At 35.3% G+C, this 26844-nt stretch overlaps 5 protein-coding genes and 1 long non-coding RNA gene across 16 annotated transcripts in view; 4 read left to right on the top strand and 2 right to left on the bottom strand.

Annotated features, from left to right (window-relative positions):
* The first annotated feature begins 4183 nt into the window (after positions 1-4183).
* Positions 4184-5863, top strand: LOC105212426 (cysteine and histidine-rich domain-containing protein morgana). The gene is made up of 5 exons (XM_011184383.3): positions 4184-4404; positions 4484-4835; positions 4911-5127; positions 5186-5380; positions 5445-5863. Exons 1-5 carry the CDS (start codon positions 4344-4346, stop codon positions 5712-5714), a joined length of 1095 nt encoding a protein of 364 aa, XP_011182685.1. The 5' UTR covers positions 4184-4343; the 3' UTR covers positions 5715-5863.
* Positions 5783-6784, bottom strand: LOC105212425 (RWD domain-containing protein 1). The gene is made up of 2 exons (XM_011184382.3): positions 6642-6784; positions 5783-6572 (listed from the first exon to the last, which is right to left on the bottom strand). Exons 1-2 carry the CDS (start codon positions 6715-6717, stop codon positions 5914-5916), a joined length of 735 nt encoding a protein of 244 aa, XP_011182684.1. The 5' UTR covers positions 6718-6784; the 3' UTR covers positions 5783-5913.
* LOC105212427 (segmentation polarity homeobox protein engrailed) overlaps positions 6661-26844 on the bottom strand; it is a 109137-nt gene continuing 88953 nt past the window's right edge. For 9 of the 10 annotated variants that reach the window (XM_029040280.2, XM_011184390.3, XM_054226141.1 and 6 more), the window contains one exon: positions 7559-11339. In XM_029040280.2, the coding sequence (XP_028896113.2) occupies positions 10314-11339 (1026 nt within the window). In that variant the 3' untranslated portion in view covers positions 7559-10313. Of the gene's footprint in view, positions 6923-7558; positions 11340-26844 lie in introns of those variants that run through there. The other variant, XR_008470128.1, reaches the window with a different exon arrangement.
* LOC105212424 (ATP synthase subunit e, mitochondrial) lies at positions 7032-7698 on the top strand. 2 transcript variants are annotated; one of them, XM_011184379.3, is made up of 2 exons: positions 7032-7182; positions 7312-7698. In XM_011184379.3, exon 2 carries the CDS (start codon positions 7354-7356, stop codon positions 7597-7599), a length of 246 nt encoding a protein of 81 aa, XP_011182681.1. In that variant the 5' UTR covers positions 7032-7182; positions 7312-7353; the 3' UTR covers positions 7600-7698. The 2 variants fall into 2 exon arrangements, with proteins under 2 accessions (XP_011182681.1, XP_011182682.1); XM_011184380.3 differs by having other exon boundaries at positions 7073-7218.
* LOC105212428 (uncharacterized) lies at positions 8254-9556 on the top strand. The gene is made up of 4 exons (XM_029040282.2): positions 8254-8440; positions 8514-8857; positions 8939-9142; positions 9202-9556. The coding sequence occupies exons 1-4, from the start codon at positions 8254-8256 to the stop codon at positions 9424-9426; spliced, it is 960 nt and encodes a 319-aa protein (XP_028896115.1). The 3' UTR covers positions 9427-9556.
* Positions 23094-24049, top strand: LOC128920011 (uncharacterized). Its single transcript, XR_008470129.1, has 3 exons — positions 23094-23325; positions 23384-23685; positions 23737-24049. It is a non-coding gene; the product is annotated as an uncharacterized LOC128920011 (long non-coding RNA).

The following is a 26844-nucleotide window of genomic DNA, read 5'->3' as shown; positions in this document are numbered from 1 at the left end:
ACTTTAAACTGTTTCACTGTGCCCTATATTCCTTTGCAACTGGACTCTCTGCAGATATTTCTTCTCTCGTTGGACGCTTGTTCAGCTCCACTCCATGCATTACCAATTCCAAATCTGGATCTTCTTGCTGACATTTTCGTAATTCCTTTGGATCCCAGCCTTCTGTCGAAGTTATTGATTCTATAATGTCTAATGTTAATATGCTAACATTGGCGCAGTACATAATCTCTCCTTCAGAGTTTGTAAAGCAAATTCCTGTTCTTCATTCCATTCAAAGGCTTTGTTCTTCTTCGTGAGTTCATGGAGGCTACTAGCTACGCTGGCGAAATTTGGAACGAATCGTCGGTAATAAGTACACAGTCCGAGGTAACTCCGCAATGCATGTAAATTTTGAGGTCTGGGCCAATCCTTCACTGCCTCTATCTTTTCTTGAGCTGTACAAATGCCCTTCGTTGTCACTTTGTGTCCTATGTAACTCACTTCCTTCTTGAATAGTGAACACATCTTCGGGCTCAGTTTTAAACCAGCGCTGACTATGCGTGGAAATACCTCTTCCAAGTTCTTGAGGTGCTCATCAAAACTTTTACCCAACACAATGATATTGTCAAGGTATACAAAACATGTCTTCCAGTGCAATTAACACTTTATCCATAAGTCTCTCAAAAGTGGCAGGAGCGTTACATAACCCAAAGGGCATTACAGTAAATAGCCATAGACCATCTCTCTATTTATCTCAGAGGCAGAGATTATAAGGCATTCACTTGGGGGAGCCAGCACGCACCCCTTTAGACTGTCTCGCTTTAGTTTAACGATTGGTGGCTTTTCCGAGTTGGTTGGTCTTCTTCAGCTTTGCGTTTGCTTCCAACTAGATTATTGGATCGATTAGATTCCATATTGCAATTACGTGCAATATGACCACTATTTCCCCAGTTGAAGCATTTAACCACGCCATAATTTTTCTTACGTGTTTCTCCAGTTTTTTCCAGCATTTTTTGCATTTCTTCAAAAAATTTCTTCATCCAGGCAGGCTCTTCTATTTCTACACGATGAGCTTTAAATGTTCTTTCAGTTCTTCCACATCAGTCTTAATCTTGCTTTGTTCTTCTGAAATCTGCGTTGACACTTCTGCTATTTGTGATGTCACCTGTGATATACGTGCCCCCTGTTCTTTCAATTGTGCTGACACTTGAGCTGACATCTGCGATGACAACTCTGCAATTTGTAAGGACAGTTCTGTTGATATGCGTGCTTCAAGCTCTTTCAAAAGCTCATCCTGAGTTTCACACTGTGTAGACATATTCCATGAAGTACCTGCTTCTTATCCTTCTATCCTCGAAGTCAATTGCGACTGTTGTTCTTTCATTTCTGATAATTCTGTTGACACCTAGGACATTAATGAAAACATCATGTTCATGGTCCATTACTCCTGACGAACATGGAGTCTCATTCTTTTCTTCTATCTTCGCTGATGAATCCTCCAACACCGATTCGAAAACATATTCGTCAACGTTGATGTTTTCTTCTTCCATGACCTCTCGCAATCGAGCTTGTAACTCAGCTTTCAACCCATTCAACGAATAATAACTTGCTTAATTTATCCAGACATCGATATTCGTAGTCGCCAGAATGATCACGTGGCGATGTATTGCCAGCAATCGACTATATGAGCCCAGCAAGACACAGTTCTAATAAGAGAGTTGTCGAGTAAGGATAATTCTAAGGTGAGAGTTGTCGAGTAAAGTATAAACAAGTATAAGTTAGAGTTGTAAAGTAGAGTATTGAGTAATAAAGTGTTAAGTTATTAGGATTTAGAACAAGAATGATAGAAGACAAGATTACGACAGGCTGAAGCGTTCACGACACACGAATAGGAATAGGCAACAGAAGAATTGTCAAATGGAAAACGGAAATGTGAAACATAGTGAACCAAATTGAATAATGTGCAGATAGAATATCACAATGAACGTAATTCTTAAAATCTTCATTTATAAAATGATCCAATATAATAATGCATAGTTATAATTAAAATTATATGTTTTGTTACAAAAAGTTCGCCATTTTGCCAACTTTTTTGTTGGTTGGAAAAGTGAAAAAAATTCTTTATAGACGACTTTTTTGTACTATTGTTGTTTAATTCCGCCATTGCGGACTTCTTTTTCAAGTTAATACATTTTTCACTTAGAATTTTAAATAATAATTAAGCACTAGCCTTGACTTCAGCTCTTTGTTTTGGTTTTATTGTTTTGTACCACCGTACAATTTTGTTTTGCTCGCGTGTTCGGGGCCGTGAAAGTTGTCACTCAAGAGGAACTCAAAACTCAAAAAAGCTAACTGTAAAACCCCGGTCGTAATCTTGTCTTCTATCATTCTTGGATTTAGAAATAAAGATTAGTGTATAGCCATTAAAGTGTGACTTTTATTTGACAATCCAGTGATCGAACTCATGGTAGAGCTTCAGCGTAAGTGACAAATTTTTGAAATCTGTTACAATATAATAATTCACAATTATATAAATAATCATTTGTTGTTTTTGTTTATGTGAGTTCATGTTTGGTTTGCTGGAAATGTTTTTTTATCTGCATTTATACCGAAGCCAGTTGAATACGAACATGAGCATATTCCACTGAAAATCATTGCCAAGGTAAATCATATCGAAGTCATGGTTGGCTGCTGCGGATCAATTTCGAGCAATTTGCCTGCAAATACGCTTTTAATGGTGCACTAACTAAGCGGTGTTGAAATATGATAAGTTTTGAGTACTTTAAAATAATAATGTGTACCATGCACAGACGAATGCACATACACACAGTGCCATATTTTTTCAAAAGTGGGTCATATTCGTGAATGCCACGAATGTTATATTATAAATCTGATATATTCGTAATTAATACATAAATAATTTAAACGCTTCGCGCTCAGTTGATATTGTGAGAATTATAGTGTACAGCTACAGCATTGAGTAAAATAAAAGTATTATATGTTAGGGAAAATATTAACAAGGTAACAGTATAGAGAGGTATTTTCTTTCATAAAGTGGAGCGTGGTAGTAGGAAGCCCCACACAAACAAGCTAGCTTATACTCAAGAATCCTCTCCCTCTGAAAAGAGGACACATTACACCAAAGCTCCTGAGTCAATGCTGGTTGGCCGGTCCCGTGAGGACAGAGAACTACTCTTAGAGGAGAGGGTTCTGTGACCACCCTCCACTTGGGAATTGCCCGGGTGAACCTGCATAGCGCAAATAGCAATGGTAACTTCGGCTGATGTGGGTGCTCCAAATACAGGAACCGTAAGCTTCAAAAGGGGAAGTGAAAGGCCTCCCAGACAGAAAAAGAAAGGTAGGGCTGGTACACAGGCAAGTTGTGAAGAGGGAGAAGTGGTCATTGCATTGGCTTACTTACTGGGAGACTGGACCGTGGAGCTATTAATTGAAGTATAGAACTTCGTTGCATTACTGCATCACCACAAACTAGTCCCTTATCGGAGGCTGTGATGCCAACGCTTAGCGCTGGGAAAGGGGGAGTACCGATTTTGATAAAAGAAGTGAGTGCTTTTTTGAAATTATTTTTAAAAGTTAGTCAGAGATAAGTTGGGTTATTAACTAAGGTTAGCGTTGGTTTTAGTGTTATGAATGTGAAGGACACAATCTTCGGTGTCATATATCAAACAAAATATAACGCCTTCACCATCACAATTTAATCTCAATGATCTCCGAACAATACTTCAACATTCACTACGAGCTACGAACCAGGTGGTATTTCCAAAAACATTACACGGAGAATCGGTCGAAAGTGCACTCAAGAACATAAGCGACAAAATCGTGCTAAGTGAATGAAGATGAAAAACGGAAGTGAAACAAAAGGCTATTTTTTATCGAAATTGGTTCATTTCATACATTTAAAATTGTTGATGAACAATTATTAACTTCGGCTAGGTGTATGAAGATGAAAAACGATACTTACCGCGAGGCGAATTTAATCTATTTTCATAAATTCCGTATTGTAGACAAAAATCTCAGTATCATCTCAATTTTTCAGAACCTTCCAAGTTTTGAATCACCGTTAATGGCATAAACGATTTATTTTGGAAATCCATTACAATAGGAAATGATGATTATTCGTAAATTAGGATCATACACATATTATTTTGAGTATGCGAATGTAAAATCTGGCATCACTAAGCGGACGAAAGTAATAAACTGACGTTTGGGAACTTCATAATCATATTTGGATTCATTTATAAAATATAAAATGTGTGTTTAATAAACTCGCCAAAAGTGTAAGATTAAATTTTAAATTATAGTAAAAATAAAATCCATTTGCTGTCTAAAATATCTATAGAATAATGCAACAGTGTTATAATCGCGGCTGTGGGCAAACATTTGACCCTGAAAAAAATACTGATGGTGAATATTTTTACAGGAACTTTCTCGAATTAAATAAAAATAATGAATGCTTATCAAAAAAATATGTGTTTCTTCCCAGAATCTTGTTGCCATCATCCTGGGGCCCCCTATTTTCATGACGCCTACAAGGGTTGGTCATGTTGTAACAAAAAATCGGTAGATTTTACCGAATTTTTAAGCATCAAAGGTTGTACTCTATCGAAACACTCTAATATTAAACCACCTGAACCTGAAAAACCCGAAAAAAATGAAGGTGATACAAATGATGTTGTTGAAGTGCGTGCCCCAATTAGGGAGTCCATGCAACGACCACCTATTGAGACTCCAATGTCTATAGTAAAACCAACAATTGCACAAGCATTGAAAGATACCATAGATTCACTTAAAGTGAAAGCCGGTAAAATAAATGAGGATAGTGATTTAGCCTCTGGGTAAGATAATATAAAAGTGAAAAATACTAAAGTACAGATCGAAGATTATAAAATTGTTCTCTTCATTTTTTGCAGAGTCATCCAAGTTGGTACTTCTTGCAAAAATAAAGGTTGTACTTACTCGTTTAGTGGTACTGCTACTGACAATGCAGAATGTGTATATCACCCTGGAGTTCCTATTTTCCATGAAGGTATGAAGTATTGGTCGTGCTGTCAACGGAAAACAAGTGATTTTTCTGTTTTTATGGCACAGAAGGGCTGTGCATGTGGAGAACATAAGTGGTTCAAAGAGGTATTTGCGGATAATTCAAATTAAAGTCTAATTTTTGTAATGATAATTTTTTACAAAGGATGAAGATAAGCAAGTGGTTAATTGTCGTTATGATTGGCATCAGACTCCCACGAACGTCATTGTTTCGATTTACGCCAAGAAATATCATTATAAAAGTAGCAAGATAGAAGTAAATCCAATCCGTCTTCATGTTAATCTTGTATTTCCCGAGCAGGAAGATGCGAAATTTGATTTGGAACTAGAACTACGCGGCGTAAGTTTTTATGATTTCATTATAAAACATAAATATTTTATATAATAACCCTTATAAAATGCAGATAATTGATGTTAGTAAAACAAGTGCGCATATGTTTGGAACGAAAGTTGAGATAACTATGCCAAAAGCAGAACCTGGATCATGGCCAAAACTTGATTTTCCCCGTGAAAAATTGCCACCGGCACTAAAAGCAAATGAATATAAAGGTGTTTGTACTAGTCAAAGAAAAGATTCACAGTCTGATGATGAATTTAATTTGGATGACATTGAAACAGTAAACACCGGCCTGAGGCTCGCTGATATTAGTGACAATAAAAACCATTTGGACTAAAAGTTAACATAGAAAAACAAGCAAAAAGAAATCAAGTTTCTAAAGTGAATATTTCCCCATTGAACGCATTTCTCTGTTGATATTATATATTTGCCGAGCATAATTTTTCATATACCTTATCTATTTAATAAATGTGTAAGAAACTATAAGCGACTCATTTTTTAATTAACAAATATAATTAAGTATAAAAGTCTTTAACCTAATCATCGGCACCTGGCACCCAATCTTCATCATCGGAGTCGTCCTCATCACCCAACTCCAAATCGCCAATATCTTGAAATAGAGTTTCATCAATTTTAACATTTTCAATGGAGTCACCAGCTTCAAGTAAGAATTTAATATCGGAATCATTGAGAGTGGTGTCGCGCATAAACAACTCTTTCCCGGTCAGTTTTTTACTATCGTTGTTCTTTTCTCTTTTGGCCGCTATGCCTGTGCTCTCCTCGAATTCCGCCCTCCATTTAAGAAATGATTCAACAGTCACACGATGACCTTCGAATTTCTTTCGTTCAGCTTCTTCTGCTTCTAAAAGTTTCCTTGCGCGTTCTTCTTCCTCATGCAACTTGTAGTCATCCCAGCGTTCATTCAGCCATTCCTGTGCACTGCTAACTAATGTAAAAATCATTTCCATTCCTATATTTTCTTCAATTGTTTTTTTGAGGTGTTCAAGTAGTTTGTCTTCGTAAAGTTCTTCTAGATTAACAGGATCCTCTATTTCTACTTCTGGTGCTTCATCTGGATAAGTTGGAGTATACGTAAATACGAGTTTGCACGCCATACCACCTGATTCCTCTTCAGTGTTGTATTCCTCAGTGCCGATGGTAATACTGAATTTGTGATAAGGTTCTGTCTCCAGTACTGAAAAGAAAAACAAATGTGCCGACTCGTAGTCACCATTGTGCCTATCTTTTAAATCCATTTACAAACCTTCCATTTCACTATAGTATATAGATTCGAGCGCCTCTATTTCATTCGCTTGATCTTCCTTGTAATTCCTACTCATTTTTAAAAAGTATTCGTTGTGATCAAACTTAATTATCAATAAACTAAATTATTTAAAATGTCCTATGTGCACTGACGTTGCAGCTGTTTACTTCTAGGTTAGTGCGCAAGGAAACAAGTTGCCATATTGAGCACGAACAGATGTTTAACTGCAACAAATGCCCGAAATTTGCCAAACCGTTGAATTTACATATATTCAGTCAATGCTTTTTAATTAGAAAGTTATAATTGTTTACATGAATATTTTATTAAAAAAATTTTAATAAGGAAAAGAGGATATTAATTAATAGCAAAATAAATATAAATAATTAATGGCAACGCTCTTCGAACGAAAATGCGCACATTTTTGACGCCGCGACTTCTGGTTTTGACAATTCCATCTGTCAAGTCAAATGTTGACAACTTTGAGGTTACGACTTCCATTGGAATATTGTCTGTTGAAGAAATTCGCGAGAGCTGTGAATTGGTAATTTCTTTAAAAAATTCAATCAAATACAAATAAGTAACTATTATTATTTTGTTATACAATATAAATTATTAAGTGGATGGATAGTGGGATAATAAGTAATCTCAAATCTATTTTATTTAATTGCAGAATTTTTGTGATCGAAATCGAATTACATAATACGCATTCACAATGTCGCAGGCTCCAGTACGTGTATCGCCTTTAATCAAATTCGGCCGCTGGTCATTGCTACTAGTCGGCGTTGGCTATGGTGCTTTCCATCAAAACAGATTATCCAAGAAGGAAGAAAAGGTGCGTGAAATCGAAGCCCAGCAAAAAGCTGTTCGTGATGCGAAATTGGCTGAAGAGAAAAAGCGTGCGGCTCAAGCTGAGGCTCGTGCATTGGAGGAATTGTCCAAACCAACTCCAAAGCATTAAATCATTTTTTCCAGTAGGATTTATATTTTAGATTGTTTCCACCGCAAACGAAAAGCTGCGATGTAAATAAAAACGAAAACTCGTATAACATCAACTAAATGGACATTTTTCTAATTTGAAAATGTGTGCTAATTATTGATATTTTTCATGGGTATTTGACACAAATTCGTTCAATTTAATGTTTGTTAAAAATATGCGGAAACAAGTGATATATGAAATGTAAAATGCATTGAACTTATAGTATATAAGTACCATTGGTGTTTGGTAAACAATTTGTGAAATATAAGTTCTTTGTCAGAATCCAAGCTCATTGAATTATTATTCTGCATAAAATTTACTAGATATTTCACTTTTTAAGTAAATGAGATGTCAATTGAATATTTTAGGTGCACAGTAATTATTTTTTAATTTAAAAGTCAACAACTTGGATTATACATTTACTCGGTGAAAAATATTAAAACAGCTGATCAGTCGTCGTTGCCATATTCAACGAATAATAATGAGAACAAAGATTAAATTTATTCGAAATATGGTAGCTCTCTAACAGCTGTTGAATAACCCGCGTAATTTTAGTTTGAGTATTTTGTTTGATCGATATGTTATAGTTTTTATTACAGTTGAATGTTTTATTATAGTTATTAAGGTTCAAAAAAGATGGCGGGTTGTCCAAAAGCGAGTGATTTTAATAAAATTGGCGTGGCCAATAACTCTACGCAAATCAGAAAATCTGTACAATATGCTAAACCTGGTCCTTTCACGAAATCGAAACTTTTTCAAGACTGTCCGGAAGCGGATATACGTGTGCTTAAGGATGCTGCTGCAAAAGTCGTTTCTCAGCCCGGTAATAAAGTTACATAATTATGAAAGCTTACAATTATTATTATATAGCTTATTAAATTCTATCATTGAACTAGTATCAGCATTACTTCAAGAGCCATTGTCTGCAAAGTGGTCTCACTTAACAACAGGTTGCACAGCTATAGATAATTGTCTGCGTGGCGGAGTCGTAACGCGTGGTATAACAGAAATTTGTGGATCATCAGGGGTTGGAAAGACGCAGCTGCTGCTTCAATTATCACTCACAGTGCAACTGCCTACCGAGCTTGGTGGCTTGAACAAAGCAGTCGCCTTCATTTGCACTGAAGATACTTTTCCCTCGAAGCGGCTTTTTCAGTTATCAAAAGTATTTGAAAAGCGTTTTCCAGAAAAGTCGATCAACTATATGGGAAATATTTATATTGAACATGTGCTGGAAGCGGTATATGATGATTAAATACTCGTACAATTATAACTGTAATTATTTGTACTTGTTATTTACTAAATATTTATCGATTTGCAGAATGACCTATTAGAATGTATGGGTGTGCGCTTAGCAAAGCTAATGGAATCGCTTAACATTGGCCTTATTGTAATAGATTCTGTCGCAGCAATATTTCGAACTTACAACAACTATATCAAGCGTGCTCAGGACATGCGCAAATTGGCAAATCACCTGTTGCACTACGCTGACAAATATAACTGTGCTGTGATTTGTGTGAACCAAGTAATATAAATAGTTTAAAACCTAAGTTTTTATATTAAATACTATTTCTAAATTATTAGGTCGCTACTGTTAGTGAAGCTGCGAAGGAAACCCCGTGCTTGGGCTTAGCGTGGGCACATTTGGGGCGCACACGACTCAAGCTTTCCAAGATACCAAAGGAAGTGAAAATCAACGGCGATTTATTCACAGTGCGTCGATTTGAAATTGTATATTCACCAGAGACACCGAACGAAATTGCCGAGTTTTTAATTACTGCCGGTGGTGTTGTCGATGTACCTATTTAGTAATCTAATTAATTTATTTATTCAATTGGCATAGTTTTTTATTTTATTTTTTGTATTGTGTTTTCGCATAGCTATTGTTAAGCTTACAATGCTCCTGTTTTGTACATTCAATAAATAGTTAAAGTTTTAATTATGTAATTGATTACATTCATTGTTTTGTAAACATGACCAATAAACTGTGTATGTATGTGATAAACGATTTATTTTTGCTGAAATTAACAGCAAATGGACTTGCAAGAATGTGTTAGGGCAAGTGCATTTTGTTTATATTATTTTACATACATGTGTAATTACTTACAATCATTCTGACGTATTTACACACATATATGCAATTACATTTCTTTCGTATACATTTAGTTTCTTCTTACACATGTTCATTTATCACAATACATCCAAATTACGGTAGTTTCCGTTTCTTCTCGCATTCGAAATCTTTACATCATTAATTTTTTTTTGTTTAATTTGCTTATATCTTCATTGAATTTATGGCAACACTTAAGCAACAATTGCGTGTCCTTAATACTCTGCTTATTTTAGTTAATTAATTGCGAAATAACATACGAAAAGCGAATTTATAATTACAATAAGCATAAGCGTTAGTTAAAACTATTAAATTAATTCGATTGTTTGTTCAATTGATTTCGTTTGCTCTCTTTTGTTCCTTATTTCTCTACACATCTAAATACATAATTAACAGTAATAGACACATATGTATGTAAAATCAAATATTATACTCTTGCATTAATTGAGCTTTTCTTTATGCCTTCAGTTAGATACATTTTAAAATTAAATTTCTACAAATTACATTTTGTTAGTTTTGTTCAGTTTTTGGCACAGTTCACACTGGAAGATCTTTCCATCAAACATTCTTATTTATCTCATTTGTTTTAATTTTCCACATTGCGCATCTCGCTATCTTCCTCCGTATGCGCTTCAAATTCGTCTTCATCTACGGCTGGTGACTTTACATCGGTTTCCTGTGCTACATCCATCGCACTATCCAAATCTGTTTCTATTTTCTCCTCCTCCTTCTCCTCCATTTTTAAGAGTTTCTCAGCACGCGCTTTTCCTGTGGCATGGTGCAAGTCCTTTTCCTCACTGCTGCTTTTGCGGCGTCTTGCTTCCTCCGTTCTATCGACCTTCATTTTTGCGCCGAGGAGCGCGTTCGATATTTTAGACGCTGCCAATTTGCTCTCGAAATCCATGTCACTGAAGTGCAGAGGACTATGATTGGTGGCGGCGCGCAATATGCTTAATTGCAGTTCGCGGTGTTGCGGCGACTCTTCTAATTTTATTTCAAGTTTCTCTGTCTGCTCCAATGGCGCAGCCGGTTCAACCGTCAGCGGTATGGCGTGCTGTCGATGATGAGGAATCGAGTGAGAGTGGTGAATGCGGTGGGTATGGTGTTGGTGATTCTGTTGCGTATGTTGATGAGCACTTTCTGTGCTTTTAGTGTTGCTGCCCGATTTGCCGCTGCTACTTACTGTTGTTGGTTTAACGCTGTCCGCGCTCCCACCATTGATCACGACAGCACTATTGCTGTTGACAGACGTCGCGGAAGAATTCTTTGCGGTTTTCTCCAGTAACGAACTCATCTGTTTCTTTGTTTTTGTAGTTTGTTTCGCAGATAATTTGGCGCTCAATTCACTCGTGGCACCCGAACGACTCTTTTCGGCGTTACCATTTGCGGAGCTATTGCTTTGGGCATTGTTGTTGTGGTGATGATTTTGTGATTTTTTGCCTGACGTTTCCGCTATTGGTGTCATAGTAGTGCCACTAGAACCGTTCGGAGTTTTGCTATTTTCATTTGAATTTTTAGAAGTATTTGTGGTTTTGTGTTCGGCAACTTCCGAATTCGTGATGTTATCCTGTTTCTTCCACTTGGTTCGACGGTTCTGAAACCATATTTTCACCTGAAATAGAAATAATATAAAATTATTTACTAACAAAATTCACGAAAATAATACAATATATTTATATAAATATGTATGTACCGCCTTTTAATTCCTGAAATTCATGAAAATAATATAATTTTTTCATGTTAAAAATCCTGCCAAGACACAAGACACCTTCGCCGGTCGGACTTTCAAATATTTCGGCAGACATACTTCGACAAACCTAGAGAATCGACTTGATTTGATATTATCCGCCGTAATAAATTTTGAGGATCAGATACGTAACCAAACCTAACCAACCCTTATATACTGTTTTATATAGTTAATTAATGGTTTAATATAAATTTTTATCAAAATAAATCAGCTATTCGAGTTTCCACTATACCCGCCCTAATAATATTAATGTGGGAATTATTCAGAACTAAAATAAGTCGTCAAGTCTTAAAATACACTATCGAAAATTTGTCTCAACCACTTATTTCACTAACCTAAGGTCACTAATGGCCGTTTTTACCGGATATCTGCCGCATTTAACATAACCTCATTTCAAATTGCAGAAAGTTTAATCACTCAGAAAATGGTGTATACTATTCGCTGTCAAGCTATATTTTTGAGGAAGTAATTTGTCTGGCTAGCTCAGTTACACTCTTCTGTCCTTTGGCTGCGTTTTGTGTGCGCTAAGTAAAAATTAGCATTTAATGTTCTAGTTGATGCTAGGTTGATGTTTATTAATAACTCATCATCATTTTTATTTCATGCCAAAGCAATTTGTGCCCCTGCCAGCACCGCAGTAGAAAAACGGTACTTAGTGCCAAAGAAATGCCAAATAATGAAATCTTTTGGCTCATCAAAAGCTCTTAGCCAGACATTGATTGTGTTTTGCTTTCTAGCATTTATATTCTTTACAGATAACACAGACGCAAGCACGCACATTTCTGGTCGATTTCGATTACAACAAACGCTACCTAGTTAAACAAATAGCCAAACGATTGATGAATTGTTCGATGGGTTGAGCGATTGATGAAGATGGATTATGAGTGCTTTTCATTGGGTGTGCGCTTTACAGAGAAGCGCGTTGATTTCGTAATTTTTCAACACAGGAAAACACGGTGTAGGTGTCTCCGTCTTCGTTTGGGGAGCTTATTTCAAATTCCTTTGCACTTGGTTCGTACACATGTTTTTTGTATTATTAGAATCAATAATGAGCAATTTTCTAATTTCCTGTAAAATCCAAAAATATCTCTATGTGTACATATACATATGTACATATGTATGTATGTACACGTACTGTACGAATGTCTATAATATACCAATAATTACTCATTAACTTTTTGGATGGCATAGAGATTCTTTGCGCTTCAGAAAAGTGCCACAAGCCAGCGAGAAATGGGCAGCTAAGTATACGGACCAATTATACATGTATACTGGGTTGTTAGATAGAGATTAATCTTGAAGTAATTTTATAGTAGATGTGAAACTAAGACTTTCCAAAATCCACCGTGAGTTCTGAGTCAACATAAAAGCGTTGTGTCCTCGCATTTGTCGGTTTAAGATTTTAGAACAAGTTCTGAAACTGCTATATAATTCGCGGCTAGACGCAGCTCATAATGCCAAAATCTTCTGAATTTCTACTAAAAAAGTAATTTCAATAATATTAGCTCTATGGGGCCACCCTGTAATTGCATTCAATGTAGACACATATTCACTTCTCTAGTTAATTGCATAAACGCTCATATATACACCATTTGCTCCACAAACAAGTACTTGTTGTGCCGCTGGTGTTTACATTTATGAAAATTCAAAAATTGCTTTCAATTGCCAATAAAAATGCTGAATGTGCGTCATCGTAAATAGATACGAGTACTCGTAGTATTCCAATTCGTGTGTTTATGGCATTTTGTGCGGTCTAATTGTAGGAATTTTGTGATTCCTTCGCTCGCATGTCGGAGCAGCGCACAAAGCAATTGAGTTAATTACATGTGGCATGCAGCACATATTCTTTGAATTCCATGGTAAACAAATCAAAACAGCGAAGTGTTAATTAAATAATGCGTATCGATGTTAGGTGATTATGTACATTCATATTACATACATATATACATACATATATACATATATGCAGATGTAGGTATGTGAATTATTTTTATTCAAACGGTTCGCGCGACACTGTTTTGCTCTACTGTCTTTGTCAATCTAGAGCAATGCATTAATTGTAACGCTCTTCCAACTATTTCGATAGTGTGAAACTTTGAGGTCTTCCAAATTACCCTTTATGTCAATTTGGGCTGATCGGAATTTAGAAAACTACTTACGAATCGTTGCTTCGCTCGGCGCATATCATACATACATACATATTTACATGTATGAATGTACAATTGAATGCTAATTATTATTAACGTGGGAGACCTTCCTTATTATAGACAACTGTACCAGGATTCAAATAAATATAGTTGTATGGCGAGTAAATATAACCTCAAATAAATACATTACCATTGTGGGGGTTAAAACGAAAACGAAACAACAAATCATAAATTAGACTAAAGAATTCTATTGGGCCATTTAGCGCCGCTTTTAGGTTATTCATTATCAATATGTGTGTAAGTACATATGTAAATATATGTGCTTTTGCGGCGGGCACGTGGCTGCCCTGTTTTGGCAAGAGAACTTTCATAAAAATTCCAATAATAATTTAGTGCTACTCAACACTTCCTATGTCTGCCTGTATTCGTCGCAGCGATACGAAAATATTTGAAAGTGTAGGGATGAAAATATTTATTATGTGACATTTTCCACGTTCAGTCTTATTTATGCGTCAAGTGTGTTGGCTTATTTGTTTTTGTTTATATTTTATTTATATACTGCCATCAGCTAATAGCAGAGCAACCACATACAATTATTTATAAGCATTTATATAGTCACACACAAATTACACCACAAATATACATACGTATGTATACGAACTTATATTTAAAATGTCCACACACACGCACACACTTACATATATGGAGTGTAAAAACGCAGTGGGAACCAATAGCCGTTCGCTGAGCTGCATTCGGGCGAGTGGCAATTTAAATGCCAATAAATCATCACAATAATTCCCCGGCTCTGCACCGAATAGGGATTTATTTTTAGGTTCATTAAAAATTTACAACACTTCGTCAAGTAATGTTTGCGCCAGTTTGTGGAGAACCGGAGCACACATCTGTATGTGTGGGTTTTTTTTTTCTCTATGCATATGCTCTGCGTTGGTGGAGCGTTGCGTTTTTCATTTTTCGATGTCTCTGTGGTTGTTGTTATTGTGGCGCTGATATCCCATGCTTTGTGGTCGCATATTAAGTTAAGTGTATAAGCATGTTTTTAAATACTGGAATACAGTTATTTTTATCATAAATACATTTTTAGTACGTCATAACCATCAAATATGCATAATTAATGGGGGATTTTTGTAGTTTTCAAACAACGATGAAATGCATGGATTTGACGTCAAGAGCAGAGCAGTTAGTGACATTTGCGGAGAAGGAGTTAGAAGTATGTGTGTATGTACAGTGATATGCGATGAAATAGAGACACACCCTTATTATTAAATTAATAAATTTCAAGATATTCAGATATTTTATAATTAATAAAATATAAACAACGCATGGAATATATATTAAGATATTAATCAAGTTTTAAGTCTAAAATTAAAACATATATATTCAAAATTCATTAGCATATCTCGTTTCGGCTGTGACTTGTAATAGATCCAAAAGACGTTATTTAAATTTATTTAAATATAATAAAGTCTGTGCTTGGAATTCACTAAATTTCTGGCACATAATAGTAGGAATTCTATTCCATGCGTCCTTCACTAGGTTCCAAAGATCACTCTATTGGATGGATTTTGGCTTATTAGGGACACTTCAATCTCCGCACAAGCTAACATGGTTTTACTTAAAATCCTGATATAACGTAGTTCATCGATTGTATACTCAATTCGAAATTGGAGACCTGTTCCATAATAGCAGAAACAACACCACACCATTATTTTCCCGCAGCAATATTTTATCGCTTTTGTAGTGTATTGTGGTAGGAATTCGGTATTAGACGGTATACACCTGGTCTTGGCTTAGGTTATGAACCAGATATTATATAATTTTGAAGGACTCTTTAATCACTGAGAAGTGTTTTTTACAGTGTAATCAATAGTAGTATTACACTGTACAACACTCGGCTGGGTATTGGGCCAAACTAATTTTTTCCGTGAGGTTGAGCAAAACAAAATTGTTTTCTTCGATTTTCGAAGTTAGTCTCCAAAATCGTAATATTCAGATACGAAGTCCGAAAAAGCAGCTTTTTAAAAAAATGATTATTAATTAAATAATGAAAAAGTCTGGACCTTCTTTGTTTGTCTAAGGTCGTTATACGTAGTAATAATAAATAAAAATCACTTTTATTTTGATCTAATTCATTTATTTCTAAAACCCATACTTTCAAATATTATTTAACATTAACAAAAGAAAGCGTCTTTCTCCTCTTTAAGTTCGTGGTGCAGCAACTGCTGAAGAAAATCGCGAATAAGTCAACTAAGCAGTAAGTTAATTTTTTACTTCAATTATTGAGGATGTATCAGTGAAGATTCCAATTATTATTGTAAAAGTGGACGTTGCGACAAGTATTTTTAAATATTTTTTGATTTATTTTTTACTTTTCATTGCTTTAATACAGTAAAGCCTTTTCCATGTGAATTAAATCAAACCACTTTCGGCCTTCAAATGTGATTACTTCAGCATTTTTTGTCGTTCTCTGAATTCTCTGTACCAATTTTCTTGTATATCATATGAAACAATCGTGCCCTTCCTGGTTGCATCCTGTTTATTTGATTTATGTTTGTAAATTTTAATAATTTCTTAGAACTGACTTCTCCCGCAAAGAAGAAGCCGATGTAATATTTTGGTATTTACCGCAAATTGGACCCCAAATAGCCTGGAAATGTGGAAAAACAAAAATTCCCTTGCGGCAACAGTGAATTAATCAAATTTACTGATTTATGATGACCGCAGAGCGGGCGTAAACAAACAAAGCAATTAAAAAGAAATTCCATATAACGAGAAATGCTGATAAACTTTACAAAGACCACATAACTGGTGCTCCCTTGAAGGGCTTGAAGGGGGACTTGGAGTCTTAAATATTGGTGTCTTCAGTGTGCATTAATTGTTGTTGGCTGCCGAAATGTAACGCCCACTCACCGCTTCAGCTGACGGGAAGAAATTTAGACAGAAGAAAGTAAAGGTGTTGCAACGTCGCCACACTCATTTCTAAACACATTTATTTGCACAGATCGCGACAATAGCGGTTCCAAGGAGCGGCAGATTCGCAGATGGAGCAGGCGACAGCAGGCAGGGGCTTTATTGTGTGGGAGATTCGCAATCTTTTGCACAGCAATTTTCACAGATGCAATTGTTGACGCATATTTTATATGATTTTTATGATGGCGACAAGAAGACGGCACAGCCACGGCAGAGCGTTTAGGTAATTATGCGAGAAGGCGCTGAATGCCGGGGTTTCGAGCTGCCGTTGCTTCAGAATTTCGCTGGCCGTGGTTTATGTGACAGGCGCTATTGATTTATGCCCCTCGCGAGCGTTTTACAGCGCAGAATTCTATTTTTCGCCTGCTTCATTTCTGACTGCTTTCAATTCCATCTCTATGCAGTATTACTTTCTTGCAACGACCAATTGCCCTCGCCTTTCAAATGCTGCTTATTTCATATTTTGCTCGCATAAATGCCTAAAGGCCCCTCATAATGTTGGCATAATCGTTTCGTTCCCTCTCTTGTGTCTATCGCTATGCGGCCACTTGACTTTTGGCTCTAACGATGCGTGCTCGTCTCATTTTTCGCCTGAGCGCTGTAATGTGGCAAGAACTTTTGAACTGTTTTTACGTTGTTTTTCTTTTAGTTCTTGTTCTTTTTTCAATGGGTTAGTGTTTTCCCGAAAATGATGTCTGCCCACTTGCGCAATGCTTATATTTTAATTTCATGTTTGAACTGTTTTCAAAAATCGTAATTTAATTTCTGCATCCTTGTAAAAGTCGAAAAATTTCAATTTGATTTCAAAACAAACTAATTTAATGTTTTTGTGCATTCGCAGTGTAGGTGGAGCGGTGCAAGTTGGAGGGGGCACTTATAATTAACTTTCAAGCACAATGCATCTGCATGCTTATTTTTGTGCAGAATCTTGCAGATGTACATATGTCTGCACACACATACAAATATTTGCTCCCACAAATGCACACACACATGTGCTTATTATTAGAGCCGCAACATTGTCGGCACTTGCCAGAATTTCGCGATTTATTGCGGCCAGTTGCACTTCCTAATAGCTGCGTTCACCATGCAGGCACAATTATATGTATATACGCATGTGTGTGTGTTAATAGGCATGTCGCATTAGGGCGACACATATATTCGCGCTGTTAGTTCTTTGAAATCTCATACAATCCTAATTTATATTAAGATGCATTCTACATTTTCACATTTTCTTTAAACAATATACGACTTTGATGAGTTATGCGCTTACTCTCTTGTACGAATTCAACTCGTCAACTTTGCTGTTGCTTTAAAAGGGTGCTCCATTTGGAGGTTCCCTACTTCTGTAACGAATTAAACCCAGAAAATTCAAATTTAATGGGGAATGTTTATTAACATTCGAAAGAACATTCTTTGGGATTTCTTTTTTAATGATTATCTCTTTCGAATGTTGGCTGCGGCTACGTCTCAGATGGTCCATGCGTTTTCGATGACTCGTTTGAGCATTGCGACTGGTAACTGGCGAATGACACGCGTGATGTTTTTCTGCAAAGCCAGAATCGAAGCGGGATGGTCCGCATAGACTTTAGACTATACGTTCGAATATTATCCAATAATGAATTCTGGGTCTCAAAATGGATGATGGTGTTGTGAATAGTACGATCTGCGGATGATAATGTTGACCATAAGTTGGGCGAAGCGCGCGAAACACATTCTTTATAGAGCGTGAATTTTCGTTAAAAACTTGAACAATTTGTAAATATTGTTCAGGCGCAAATATTTCCATGATGAAATGCCAAACAATACTGAACAATAATAATATGACAGTTTGACACGACTCTAGGCTACTGAAAAAAGTACCTCTACTTGGACCACTCGATGTACATATGTACATTTTTTGACAAGCGGGCAGCGCCCAAAGATAATCGAGCAGAGAAATCAATAAAATTTTACCAGAAGAAGATGATATGCATTCATGAAAAATGTTAAAAGATTATCTGAATGCAACGGATCTTTCTAATTTATTCTCTCTTTGTCTTTAGCAATGTTTAAGCTATGGAACTTTTACAGAAATTACATCATAAAAACAAAGGGCTGAATATAAAAATATAAAATAACGACAAATTACAGAGAAAACACTTTCCAATAACATAAATTTAGTTTTGAATTGACTAATTTTTTTTATAACATTTTTTTATAAAAATCTGAAATTCCCAGAGTCGATTTCTGTTTCGATGCAAATCTGAAAACCTTAAAAAATTTTTCTGTATTGATTTTGCACCTTTTTTCATAACTCTCTTCGTTAACTGTTGGTTAAGGAATTAATGCCGTCTGATACCGAATTAAAAAAAAAAAACGGTCCACCCTAGTGTGCAAGTACTCAATACAATAATATTTATGTTTTCCTTCTGTTGTGTCACATTAGCGTGTTTGTTTATATGCTCTCGTATATACTACCAACAGATTAGTTACACAATAATAAAGTCATAAATGACAGCGAGTACTTAGTGCTGACAACAAAATGGCATTTGCAACTTGCACATGAGTAGTTATTAGCTCAAAGATAACAAAAATATTTGCATTTCGAATACATTTGCGGTGAATACGAATTCAGAAAGTTCTAATTCATAATTTTAGATACATGGATACATAAATATATATTCATATATATATATATGTATATGTTTGTTTTAATGTGTATAATACTACGTTCGGACCGACATTGAAAACCTCTTGAAAACACAATTTGTGGATTGTGGAACCAAAGTCGTTCTGACCGACATTTTGTGTTTTCGATGTGTTTTCATTGACAATTCACAAATTTATTTGTTTGTTTACATTCTGAGCAACGAGAATGGTAAGTTTTAGAATCTTTAATATTTGCTTATTTATTATTAACGATCGTGTTTTATAGAATCACGACAAGAAAATATTAATAATGAAGGTATTGGCTTTGAAAAGCCAGATAAATATCTTGCGCAATGGTGATTCTTCAAGAGAATTGATAGAGTCTCCTACTATCCTGCACATTTGCCTTGCAAAAAAGATAGAAGAGTTGTACAAACAACGTTTAATCCTATTAGGTAAAATAAAGGAATTTGGGACGCCAATTAAATAATGTCGAAAAAAGTATTTTTGTTTGTATCTTTCCGGCAGATTATGCATCTTAGTTTTAATATCGGTCGCTGTGAATAGCACACCTTGTTGTTGCAACTCCACTGAGATTTCTTCTAAAATGTTGTCATTTTTTCTGGGCCGCGAAGAGCACACACCTTATTTTGCCACAATTCAATTAGAAGCACTTCCTTCCTCTCATCCCAGGAATTTCTTTTTTTTGTACTTTTGTTTTTTCTCCATTCTTTTTTAAAATGTAAACAAATATTAACTGACAATATGGGGATGGCAAAATATGTCTTCCAATTATATCGACTAAACTAGAGCAGACATCGATTATAATGAGTGGAATGTAAGTTTTCAAGAAGTTTTCAGCGAAAACTGTGATTTCGTTTGACAGATTTTGCATGGATGAAAACACAAGTTTTCTAACGAAAACCCATTTTTTCAATGAAAACATGTTTTCAATGTCGGTCCGAACGTAGAATAACTGATTATAAGCAATAATGAGCTTCATTTCTCTGTCAATTGTGCGCTGCCAGGACATTGCACACCACACCTTCTCTGCAAGTGATAAACCTCACTGCCTTTTATTAGCTTAAAGTCCATTATCTGATATTATGCAGCTGACACGTCGCTAATTTAAGCACGCGGCTGTAGGCAGTTGACAATGTACGGCGTGCAACAGTGCGTATGAGTGACGATAAATGTAGTCAAATGAGCTAATTCGAAGTGATTACATAAATCGCCATATGACCATGTACATATACATACATATTCGAACATAAGTATATGTAATGACAGCTATTATGCAAGTGCTGGCATTAATTGAAAATCACTGTATTTGCTTACATATATATGCATATGCCATAGCTTATAAGCTAAGCTTATATGCGATAAAACCTAATTGAAGTTTTGGTGAAGTGCGGAGAATGTGCAGTGTACTAATAATGTTTAACTATACAAATATTAGCTGTGATTAGCGCACGCCCACTGCTATGGTGGCCGTTCGAAATGCACACTTGTTGCGAAAAGCGAGTTGATTTTGTCACACCTCACCTGCCTCTCGCAGGTCTCCGTCTCCCCCACACCCTATACACTCGCTAAATTTAATAACTATTCAAATGTTAAAACATTTTATGATCGACAAGTTCTCTGCCAAAAGCGCTCATGCTCCGCCTTTTTCAAATGCCAACAACAAATACAAAATCATATTATTAAATTTATTACATATTCAGCACATGTGCAAGCGTTGACTGCTAGCGGTCGGACAGCTTACTGGCTGCTGGGCAGCCGAGCGGACAATCGATGGTGGCCAATGAGCGTTGTTTGTGTAAATGTGCGCGTATAAATAGAGTCGAAAATAAATGTATATAAATATATATATACTAGCAGACCCGGCCACACGTTTTTGTGGCTAAGGTATACATTAAATTAGTAAATCTTTCAATGCAGAGAACAAATTCTTACGCATAAAGACGACGAAAACGTTATAGCCGATAAATTTAAAAATGATTGATAGACATTATTGTAGATCTGTGTTAAGCGTAAATCATCATAATTTGTAAAACTTTGGTTTTTTTAATCGTATATTGGAGAAAGTAACAAATGACTAAATTTCATAGTTGGCTTTGGTGACGCTATTGATTACCTTCTTCACAGCCAGTCTTGTTCTCTTGCAAAGTTTGATGTTGATTTATGTTACGCAGAATGATGATCCAGTAATTTAAAATAGTCGGTGGGATAATTGAATACGTCATCTTTCGAGGCCATGAAGTTACAGAAACCCGTTAAAAATGTTATTAATCCATCGAGGTGTCAACTGCGTCGCTACCATTTTCAACTATTTCTATATTTCTTTATGTGTCGCCACAAATTAGATGATTTTAGGAATGTGATTAGTTCGTCAGCAACAGTTGATCCAGGAATAGTCTGGCGAAAATCACCTGCCAACAGAATCATGGCTTCACCAAAAATATTTTCGTTGTCGCGTAAATCTTTTAAAGTCCTGTGCAGTACCTCCAGCGACTTTAATATCTGGAAAATGTTCTTTATAGCTCTTTTTTTTGGCGATTTTGCAGACTGGTGTTTCGTTCATTTGCAATTTAGGAGTAATTTCAAGGCCGAATTTCCGTTTGTCTGCCTACTAACAGGTGCCAAGTTGCCCCTATTCCCATATAACTGGGCTTTGAAAATGAGTGAAATCGGTTCATGAATTACCTCAACCCTCATGTATTATATATGCTAATTTTCGTTATTCCATTGGACTTTATTTCAAATTGTGTGTAATAAAATTACATCAATAAATTGCGAGAGTATAAAATGTTCGGTTGCCTTTCCCTACTTGTTACAAATTGTTTTGGGCTATCGACACAGCCTTATACAATTGAACAATGATAAAAATATTTTAATAAATCAACAATGACAACTTTCAAAATATTATAATTTTTTGTTTTAATTTTTTTTATAATTTTGTTGTCAATTCAAATAAAATCATCTTCTTGTTATCTTCCTCACTATTTTTCGATATATACTTACTTTCTAATCGTTCCCTGGCCTTCCATAAATATTTCAAAACTAAAATTAGACAGATCGGTTTGGCCCTTCTCGACTTTTTTCGAGACTAACGACACAAATTGTTTGTATGGGTGATTAGGGAAATTGTGGATTTAAGACTTTTTCAAGCAATTTTTCTAATTTTTCTCTCCGTAAGAACCATCCCGGTACCTCTAAAAACATTCTAAGCAAAAAATTTGTGAAATCGGTTCAGCGGTTCTCGAGTTATGCGCTTAGCAACACATTTTGCGATTCATTTTTATATTATAGATATGCAAAAGCTTTAGTGTGGACAAATGTGTGAGTGTGAGTGTACAGCCATGATATTGGCCACATTCATTCGCTGCGGCTTATTATGCTAAATAAAATAAATTGTTTTGTAAACTATTAGGCATAGAAATGACGAATTAAATATGTACATATATACGCATCTGTTAATCAATATATAATAGAAAAGCAGATACATTAAAGTATATACATAAGTATGCGACTGCATCACTCTTATTGACATATGCTGGCATCTGGCATCAGAGCAATTAACTGTTACTGTTGTGGAAATTATTATTGGCGAAGTATGCATAAATTGTGGTGGTTGTTTTGCTTTGTTTTAGCTATTATCACTTGCTGTCGCGTTTCTTTAGAGGAATTTCACAGAATTGTTAATAAAAATTACAATTCGTACGATTTTAATTTAGGTGTTCTGCAAAACGTACGATTTCATTTGATTTCGAGTTGAATTGTTGTTAGTATTTAATCATTGTAAACTAGGTACCATTGCAGAAAAAAAAAATTAAATAAAAAATAAAAAAAAAAATTTGATTTCGAATTTCAATTCGAAACAGCTGTTTTCCTTGTGACAGTTTGACAAAACAAATAAAGCAAAATTTGTTGGTTAAAAATTTTAAATAATTTGAAATTAAACAGTTTTAATTAAAGAAACAATGATTTTTATGGCCATTAATTTGTTGTGAGCGATATTATCAAGGTAGAATCGAAAGACGACATTTGAGAGACCATTCTAATTCGCTGCCGGCACCGGATTCCACGTGAGTTTTGCTAGAACGTTTCTTCTTGTCGACTTACAATGGTTTCTTTTTGTTTCAGGTTTGTTTCCGGATGTCGGTTAAGTAAGCGTGCATTTTCAGAAAGACTTAACCAAATTATATATTTGGGAAGATAAATCACCATACCTAATTTAATGAAATTGGTGGCAAGTTTTAAGTTTTCGCTGAAGGTTCATATCAACGTTCAATTGGAATGTATACCGATATTGGTATAGGTCCGAAGTGGACACAAGTCAAATGTCTGAAATGGATTTCAGAAAAGCATGACCTCAACGTCGGTTTATGAAAAAATTTGGAATACCAGGAGTGATAGGATGCATTGATTTAACTCATGCAACTACGGTAAAATAATTTGTAAACAAACATCTTTTTTCAACAGAAAAAGTTTTTCAGCATAAATGCGACAATGCTTTGAGTGATTTTGTTTCTAAACACCTTCTTGAGGTTCGGAAACATGTAGTGGGTTTGCTGCTCTTGGGGTAACCACGGCTTTGCTGCCTGTCTTGGGACGTTCTTCTTCCGATTCACTAACTTTCTAACCCAAAACTTATAGAACTGCCCTTAACGACAGCGGAAAATTTCACAAATCTTGGCAACACATGCCAAACTATTTGTTAATATATGCTTAGTTTTATATAGTGATATTATTTTTATTTTTTTATTAAATACGTACATTTTAATAAATGTTTCTTAAACAAAAATTTAATTTGGATTCAAAATCGCTATCGTTTATCTTGCCGAATATGAAATCGGAAATTTGTAACGATTCCGATTTGCAGAACAGGGCGACTAAAGGATTTGATGATGTTCGAAAAAACAAAAACGGAACGATTTACAGAACATGTCAAACGATTAGAAAACGGAAAATGCTAAAATATTGCCCGAAAACGATTTGTAGAACATGCCTGATAGATTGTGTTAAATGGCAAATAGCAGTGCTCTTTCCTACAAGCGCACATTACATAGGCTTGGTATCGTCAGTATATATTTTAATAGAAATTAATTTAAACAAGTAAGGAAGGGCCAAGTTCGGGTGTCTCCTAATGTTCGGTTATACTCTCTCAATTTGTTTATTTTATTTTATTAAGAGAACAAACTATTTGACCCGCAGTCGGCATAAAGTTGGGTGAATTAGTCGAGTAGTATCGTCGTTATTGTTTTTGAGTCATAAGTGGGCGGCGCAACGCCCATTTTCTATTCTTTAAACTAGTGCAGTTCTTTTATATCATCTTCATCATAAAATTGTTAGTGTTTTGAAGTAGAGAACTTGTAATAGGTTTCAACATAACCTTTGTATGGGAGGTAGTCGTAATTATAATCCGATTTCATCCATTGCTGTATAATGTAATGCCTAAAAGAGACAACTCAAAAAACTTTGGTTGATGTAGCACTTACAGTCTATGAGATATATATGTATAAAAAAGTCGAGGCCTCGATCCTTTTCCACAAAAAATTACATCCAAATATGCCCCTCCATAGTGTGATCTTCTATTCTATTTAGAATAATTTATAACTTTTCGATTATCTTAGTTTTGTGGGCATGGAAGTGGTCCGACTCTGCCCATTTACAATTTACCAATTCTTCTTATGGTGCTAAGTAACATGTGTACCAAGTTTCATCAAGATAACTCAATTTTTACGCAAGTTATAGCTTGCACGGACGCACGGAAGAACATACAGATATCCGGATTTCAACTTTGGCAGTGACTTTGTTCACCTTGATTTGGTATATACAAATATTGTCCCTATATCTAACTCATTTCGTTTTAGGACTTAGAAACAGACCTTAGGTGAACAAAGCTATAACACTGTCTTTGCAACATGTTGCGAGAGTTTACAAATTGTTTACAAGATGGCATCCCAGGTTACATGTCCTTAATCATTCAAAATGAGTCATGAATAATAAAGTCACAGAGCTAACGAGATTCTTGTAAAATAAAGGCGACCATTAGTTTCAAGTTTCCTCTATCTTGCTCTTTTTTAGTATTTTCCGGTAATACAGTATTTTGAATTTGTGCCACAATAACAGAGTTATCCACTTAACGGTTTAGGGAAAGTTGAAAGAAAGCTGAAGTTGTATTTAGTTTATCTTAAAATAAATGTAGTCGACTGTCTATTAACTACCCTTGGATTATGTAAGCTTTCTCTTATATGGAGCATTAAACACAGATTCGATCGATTTACACTTTTGTGATTGTTAGCAGTAATAAACCCCAATTAATTGGGGATAAATAAAAATAAAATTGTGTAATCAACCGTTATGTAATCGTTAAGTGGCAATGGAATACAATTAAAACTGTACGTTTGTATGTGCAACAAAGGTGGAATATTAATTTCGTGTAATTACAATTTTTGCAAATTTAATTTATTTGTAATCGATACTTATTGTTTTTAATGTGTTGTGACTTTTATGAAATCCATGGTTTCATTGTATGAATTTACCTGGAACACAAACAAAAGCAGCAACTTCAAATAATTAAATAAATAATAAATTAAATAATAATCGCGTACGCTGTTGTTGAAACACATATATCTGCATAACATATGTACATAAAGTACATTAGCATACCATTCAATTGAATAAGCACATCGAAAAACCGTTATTTTAATATTAAACCATTTTGATTCTTTATTTATTTTTCATATGCACTTCATGAGATTTTTGTGTCATTTTAATTATGAATAATTAAATCAATAAATACATTTTCAACCGCAACTTAATTAAATTGCTGCTCTTCATCTATATTCATATGTATACATATGCTACGGAAGTGTGGCGATAAAATCTCTTATATGTATAACACATCCATCCGCTATAGGGCTGAGTGGGAATGTGTGCATTCGAAATCAATTTCTGCATAATATTATCTTATTTGTTTCTTTCAAGCACTCAGTGCTTTCGATAGAAAATTCGATACTTAACGAAGCTTTACAACAAAGAGCTTGGAACTATCTATTAAAAAATAATAATTTCAATGGCTTCATTTCAGTTATAAGAGATTGAATGCTTATTAATGTTCATATTCAAATCTCTTTAAGTTTTGTGAAAATCTAAATAACATTCATCCATTTTTCCTGACAGGCATATAATAATTTAGTTGTCGCTCATAGACACCAAAATCTCTGAAGCAACAGTTATGGAAATGTTTTTTCATTGGGGAGGTTTTTTTTATGTGGTGGGTCCCAAATCCTACGCACAACCACAGAAGCGGGCTTCGCCTTCTCACTTTAGCTCGCCTCCAAGCGGATGTCCGTTAGCTACCCAGGGGATACTTGGTCTAAAACCGGAAGTCGTGAGCTGCTGGAGTCATATGCAAAAGAATCGTTCCTGGCCCCTCCCAATCAGTAACTTTCCTTACTTGTGTGAACTTTTACATAAGACCCTATATGATATTGATATCATCGGAAGCAACAACCGCGGCGTTTGTTCTGCTTTTTCCAGACTAGATAAAGAAGCGAAGCGTATGGGTCTGATGGTGAATGAGGACAAGACGAAATATC

Source organism: Zeugodacus cucurbitae, chromosome 2, assembly GCF_028554725.1.
Source record: "Zeugodacus cucurbitae isolate PBARC_wt_2022May chromosome 2, idZeuCucr1.2, whole genome shotgun sequence".
In the NCBI taxonomy this organism is placed as follows: Eukaryota; Metazoa; Arthropoda; class Insecta; order Diptera; family Tephritidae; genus Zeugodacus; species Zeugodacus cucurbitae.
This window is presented reverse-complemented; position numbering and strand designations above follow the sequence as displayed.

Bases quoted from the DNA above. Each gene is read 5' to 3' on its own strand.
- LOC105212426 (XM_011184383.3), top strand. From the start codon at position 4,344: ATGCAACAGTGTTATAATCGCGGCTGTGGGCAAACATTTGACCCTGAA. The intron at 4,405-4,483 runs GTGAATATTTTT...GTTTCTTCCCAG, and splicing joins CCCTGAAAAAAATACTGATG to AATCTTGTTGCCATCATCCT. The intron at 4,836-4,910 runs GTAAGATAATAT...CATTTTTTGCAG, and splicing joins GATAGTGATTTAGCCTCTGG to AGTCATCCAAGTTGGTACTT.
- LOC105212425 (XM_011184382.3), bottom strand. From the start codon at position 6,717: ATGAGTAGGAATTACAAGGAAGATCAAGCGAATGAAATAGAGGCGCTC. The intron at 6,573-6,641 runs GTTTGTAAATGG...TTTTCTTTTCAG, and splicing joins ATACTATAGTGAAATGGAAG to TACTGGAGACAGAACCTTAT.
- LOC105212424 (XM_011184379.3), top strand. From the start codon at position 7,354: ATGTCGCAGGCTCCAGTACGTGTATCGCCTTTAATCAAATTCGGCCGC.
- LOC105212428 (XM_029040282.2), top strand. From the start codon at position 8,254: ATGGCGGGTTGTCCAAAAGCGAGTGATTTTAATAAAATTGGCGTGGCC. The intron at 8,858-8,938 runs GTATATGATGAT...ATCGATTTGCAG, and splicing joins TTGAACATGTGCTGGAAGCG to AATGACCTATTAGAATGTAT. The intron at 9,143-9,201 runs GTAATATAAATA...CTAAATTATTAG, and splicing joins CTGTGATTTGTGTGAACCAA to GTCGCTACTGTTAGTGAAGC.